At 39.2% G+C, this 6,067-nt stretch overlaps 1 protein-coding gene across 1 annotated transcript in view; it reads left to right on the top strand.

Annotated features, from left to right (window-relative positions):
* LOC111152069 (abhydrolase domain containing 10) overlaps positions 1 to 2,450 on the top strand; it is a 14,590-nt gene extending 12,140 nt beyond the window's left edge. Inside the window, exon 5 of the mRNA XM_022510363.1 lies at positions 1,626 to 2,450. Within this exon, the coding sequence (XP_022366071.1) occupies positions 1,626 to 1,970 (345 nt within the window). The 3' untranslated portion in view covers positions 1,971 to 2,450. The remainder of the gene's footprint in view (positions 1 to 1,625) is intronic.
* Positions 2,451 to 6,067: the final 3,617 nt, after the last annotated feature.

Raw genomic sequence — 6,067 nt, 5'->3', positions numbered from 1 at the left:
CCTTCCCTCTCTCTCTCTCTCTGCCTGCCTCTCTGTCTACTTGTGATCTCTCTCTGTCAAATAAATAAATAAAATCTTTAAAAAAAAAAAAGAAAGAAAACTCTGTATGAATGTGTGATAGATACCCGTTTTACATATTACATGTATAAAACCAAATACATGGAGAAAAATATTGGAAGGAAATGAGCCAGAATATTCATGGGTGTTGTATCTAAGAGGTGGGATTATGTGTGATTACTCTTTTTTATAGTTTATATATTTCCCATGTTTTCTATAATGTGTGTACATTACTTTAATTAGAAAAATTGTTTAAGGGGTGCCTGGGTGGCTCAGTCTGTTAAGTGTCTGCCTTCAGCTCAGGTCATGATCCCAGGGTCCTGGGATTGAGCCCTGCTTGTGGCTCCCTGCTTATTGGGAAGCCTGTTTCACCCTTCTCCCTCTGCCCCTCCCCTTGTTCCTGCTCCATCTCTATCTCAAATAAATAAATAAAATCTTAAAAAAAAGAAAAAGAAAAATTGTAAAGACAAATTATAATCCAAAAAGTAAGACAAATTATAATCTAAAAACTAAGGCAAATTATAATCTAATAAGTAAAAAAAATTCTTCAAGAATCAAAAGATACCCAGTGTTTCATTTTAAGAGAGTAAGTGTGGAAATGATTTCCTTATTCAGTTTTCAGGAAGTATTTGGAAGACTTTGTTGTCTTCCAAAACAACACATTTTTTTTTCTCATTCCCTAGGACTCTGGAAGGCAAAAGCAGTGCCTCTTTTTTTTTTTTTTTTTTTTTTAAAATTTTAGCCTAAAAAAAAAATTTTTTTTTTTTTTAAGATTTTATTTATTCCTTCGACAGCGTAAGCGAGAGAGAGCACACAAGCAGGGGGAGAGACAGGGAGAGAGAAAAGCAGACTCCCCACTGACCTGTGAGTCTCCTATTGGGGCTCATGGGGCTTGATCCCAAGACCCTGAGATGACCTGAGCCAAAGGCAGATGCCCAACCAACTGAACCATCCAGACACTCCCAGCCTGAAATTCTATGTTTGATTATGCCAGAGTAATTGCTATCTTATTTTTCATTTTTAGTTTTAGGCTTGATTCTTTTCTTCCCTTATCCCCTCCCCATTTTAGTAACTTCACATATAGACACTCAGTTTTGTGCTTTTTGAAATCTGAACAATTGTTATTCCTAAGAATTGGTTTTATATATTATGAATGATACCTGAACTTATTCCAAGAAATTACTTTTTTCTCCCCTTCGTTTTCCCTTTCATTTGGGATGAAGCAGCACCTGATTTAAGATGTTACCTGATAAAGCGAAATCTAAGTTTGAATCCTAGCCATGACAGTTGTTACCTTGCAGTTTTAAACATGAAATTTAACCTCTCCAGACTCCAATACCCTCTTTTGTAAAAATGCAATAATAACAACTTTTATCAGGATCTCATGAGATACTGTGTGTAAAGTGCCTGTCAGAGTAACTTGCACAATGTTTAATTATTGATAATTATCATTATTACATTTTTATCTCTTTTTTTCCTTTTCCTCTAGGACTGTTTTCCTTAGACTGTTTAAGACTACTGCATGTGTTAGAGTTGCATACATTTCTTTTCCTCTTTTTTCCCAATAGGTCAAAAAGGAAGTAGAGACGAAAGGCGTATGGGCCATGCCATCAAGGTACAGTGAAGACGGAGTTTATCACCTTCAGTACAGTTTCATTAAGGAAGCCGAACACCACTGCTTGTTACATAGCCCTATCCCTGTGGACTGCCCGGTGCGACTGCTCCATGGCATGAAAGATGACATCATCCCTTGGCATACATCCATACAGGTTGCTGACCGAGTGGTCAGTGCAGATGTAGATGTCATCCTCCGAAAGCATAGTGATCACCGAATGAAGGAAAAAGCGGACATTCAACTCCTTGTTTACACTATTGATGACTTAATTGATAAGCTTTCAACTGTAGTTAACTAGAATCACATTTTTAGTTGGTATGTAAACCAGCGGATCCAGAAGCTTGGAAGAGGGATAACAAATGAAAGACCCCAATACTTAGGTTTTTTCCTCTTGTCTCTACTTTGTAAATATCACATGAGTATTTATTCAATGATGTAGGATACAAATGGTGCAGATCGTGAAGAAAGTACAAGCTGCTGTTTGGAAAATTTTCTCCTTCCTTCAATCTTTGATTTTTTTTAAATTGAAGTATTGTTGACACACCAGTGTTATGTAGTTTCAGGTGTACAACATAGTGATTCGACAGCCCTATATGTTACACTGCGCTCACCACAAGTGTAGCTATTGTCTGTATGATAGGGCGCTATTACAGTACCGTTGACTCTGTTCCCTGTGTGGTACCTTTCATCCCAGTGATTACTCATTCTGGAGCTGGAAGCCTGTAGCTCCCACTCCTCTTCACTTATTTTTGTTCATCCACCCACCCCTCCCTCTGACAACCACCAGTTCTCTGTTTATGTGGGTCTGTTTCTGCTTTGTTTGTTTTGCTTTTTAGGTTCCACATATAAGTGAAATCATATCTATTTTGTCTTTCTCTGTCTTATTTCACTTAATTTAATACCCTCTAGATCTATCCATGTTGCATTTTTTTTTTAATTAAAATATTTCCTACTTTTTTGTTCAAGAGATGTTTACCTGCTAAATGCTTATGTTAAATCAGGACAGCTCTTAATTTGTTGTATTCTTGTCTACTTAGAATTGTTAATAAAGCTGGAATTTTTTGTCTTTTTTTGGTGTTGGCCATATACAGAGATTTGTAAAATTGCTTCTGATTTTAAAATGCATTTCACAAAATATAGGACAGTCTTTATTAAAATAAATCTGAAATGACCAGAAAAAATCCTGAAGCATAATAAAGTTCAAAAGGTAAGGATACCACTTTATATATTATATTCTGCATATTATATTTGAACTTAAAGTTATCCTTTTTTAAAGGCTCAAAGCTTTATAGTAATATAAAGGAAATATATCGCTTTTAAATGTTGGCTTGTATGTCATTTAAATGGGGGGGTGTGATCTTAATGATGTAGTATATTCTAAAGAGGTAATTAATCTTTATATATTATTGCCTGCCTGCAGAAACATTCGTTTTCTGTTAATATGTGCCTTAAGTACAAATAGCCAAGTAACTACTATCTATGTCAGAGGGCTTTCTGAAGTGTAGAGATAGTAAGAAAATACAAAATGCAATTATTACATAGGTGTTTTTAAGAACTAAAATGAGCTTGTGCAGTAGTGAGCCTTGATATTACTGAGTTGGTGTCAAGGCAAAACAAATTGACAACATGACACACAGAGAAAATCGTTGGGATAAAATTCCTGTGCCAGGGACGCCTGGGTGGCTCAGTTGGTTAAGCAGCTGCCTTCGGCTCAGGTCATGATCCCAGCGTCCTGGGATCGAGTCCCACATTGGGCTCCTTGCTCTGCAGGGAGCCTGCTTCTCCCTCTGCCTCTGCCTGCCATTCTGTCTGCCTGTGCTCGGTCTCTCTCCCTCTCTCTCTCTGACAAATAAATAAATAAAATCTTAAAAAAAAAAAAAAAATTCCTGTGCCAAAGAAAGCTAACAGCAGGCCTGACTGCTTAGCCTCAGACCAGCTTGTAGGTGAGCCCATGGTTGCATCTGGGAACTTGGCTTTCGCAGGTTTCCACCATTCCCAGAACAGATAAAGTGGCTCACTCTGCCTAAACGGTCTATACTGCATGAACAGTAGTGTTTGTGCTGAACACCTTTCCCTCTGGGAGTCTGCAGTTGTAAGTGGCAGGCAGAGGCTGCCTAAGTGGCCAGCTCCCACTACTCGGGCACTGGCCTGGTGGACCACATTTCACAGGTATCGTCACAACTCCTTACTGGGGGAATTTCAGCTCATGTGGCATGATCACTGGGACAGAATTCTTGAAGCTTCTGCCTCATTTCTCCAGACATCGCCTCCTGTGTCTTTTTCCTTTGCATATTTTACTGTGTACCCTTTCACTAAGAAGTCCTAGCTCTGACAAGTAGGTGCTGAGTTCTCTGAGTCCTAACAAATTATCGAACCTACAGATGGTCTTCAGGACCCCTGACTCAGATACTAAAAAGGTTAATGCCTTACAGTACTGCAATCTATGAGTTCTCTTTTATACTGAACAGGAGTCACTGAGCACTCAAATACATGAGTCGCGCATGTGTCGTGCCTAGTGACGGCGGGAGTTGATAGCGGATAGTAGGGTGGGTGTTCTGGCGCTTGCTCCGCCCAGACACCGCTAGTCACAAGGATTTAAAAGACGAAGAGAAAGTGGCCCTGCCCATGGGACTTGTCTGGAGCTAAACTCGTAATAAAATGTAATAAGCATAATTAGAGATTTGTAGCATACCTGTAGAGGCAATGGGCATTCAGGTTAGGGACAGACTCTGCGGTGTGGGTTTAAACTCCCAGCTCACCATTTACAAACCCTGTAATTGAGCAATTTACTTAACCTCTTTGCAGTTTTGTCAGCTGTAAAATGACATAAAGCTAGGTAATAAAGCATAAGGATTCAGTAAGTACAGTACCTTTAGAACAATGACACACATGCACAGGAATCACTATCTTTTCACTTATAACGCCCTGAGCACAGTCTGGTGAGAAACTGGTGGACATAATTTGTGGGGTTTAGGAAGAAAAAGCAGCAAGGAAGCCGGCAGGGCTTTCAAAGCACCTTCTCTTCAAGATGTTAAGCTGGAAGAAGGTTAGTTGTGTGGTATCATTTCAAACATTCAAAGGTTAGTAAAGGGGAAGAGGAGAAACCTTCACTATCTGAAAATAGGAAAAGCTGTTTTATTTAAAAAATATTTTATTCATTGGAGAAAAAGAGCACAAGCAGAGGGAGAGGGAGAAGCAGACTTCTCACGGAGCTGTGAGCCCGATGCAGGACTCGATCCCAGGACCTGGAGATCATGACCCAAGCTGAAGGCAGACACCCAGCTATCTGAGCCACCCAGATGTCCCTGGAAAAGCCATTTTGAAATCTCATATAGCTTTGCAGAGGGTAATCACAAATTCCAAATTCCAAATGATTTTGTATTTGTATCAATGAGATGTATTCTAGTGCATTGTTAATTACTTTAGTGGGAATTTTCCCCCAGTGTTTTCCCCTAAAGCCCTCTTTTTTCTTTTCTTTCTTTCTTCTTCTTCTTTTTTTTTTTTCTAAAACCACTCCATGCCACGTATCCAGTGACACGGAAAACGCTTGAATAAGCAGCAGCCCCTGAGTGCCTTATCCTCTGGAACCCCTGCATTATTTTAACAGTGACATGAGCCTTCTAAACAACCTCAGTACATGCAATGGAGAGAGAGAAGGCAGATGCCAATGGTAAGGAAACCTAAGTGAGGCCACAGAATAAATTTGCTTTTGCTGCATCTGCTGAGCTTAGACGCATGTCCAGACACAGATCTGAACAGTAGCTGTTCTCTGAGCAGCCAATAGAAAGTAATGTGTGGACGAGAGGAGGGAAAGAGCCTGGGGGAAGGCTGAGCTTTACAAAGCAAGGAGATCGCAAGGGGAATAGGACCAGCCACAGAATGGGTCAGTGCCCAAAGGGAAAACACCTAATTTTCATTAAATTTGAAACTGATAAAATAATACCCACACAACTAAGAAACTCTTATTTTCTGAAGGAAAGAAGTAGATGGATGGAATTTAGATACACCTTTTAAAGATCCCCTTTAAATACACATCTAGTCATTTTTAATTTAGAGACGTAATCACATGGTATACATGGTTCTTTTGATTTTTTTTAAAAAATGATGCTTTTGTACATTTAGAGAATATACCTAGTAAAATGCAACCAATTTTTCTTTTTTAACCAATTGTGTCTTTTGAGGAAATTATACTTCCAAATATTTGGACTCTCCCTTTTCTTGGGCTTTCAGGGTTTTGCTGACAGAAAAACTCTCTTCTACTAAAAAAAGAAATATAAAGGTCAAGTGTCAGTTGCCCAGTGAAAGCCTTTCCCAACGTGTTCCCACCCCTCTGTTTCTAACAGGTTTGTCATCGGGTCCTCTGCGCTCTCAAGAACAGCATTCTGTTCTCTTTTT

This window comes from Enhydra lutris, unplaced genomic scaffold (genome assembly GCF_002288905.1).
Source record: "Enhydra lutris kenyoni isolate GAN:26980312 unplaced genomic scaffold, ASM228890v2 scaffoldscaffold2, whole genome shotgun sequence".
NCBI lineage: Eukaryota > Metazoa > Chordata > Mammalia > Carnivora > Mustelidae > Enhydra > Enhydra lutris.
This window is presented reverse-complemented; position numbering and strand designations above follow the sequence as displayed.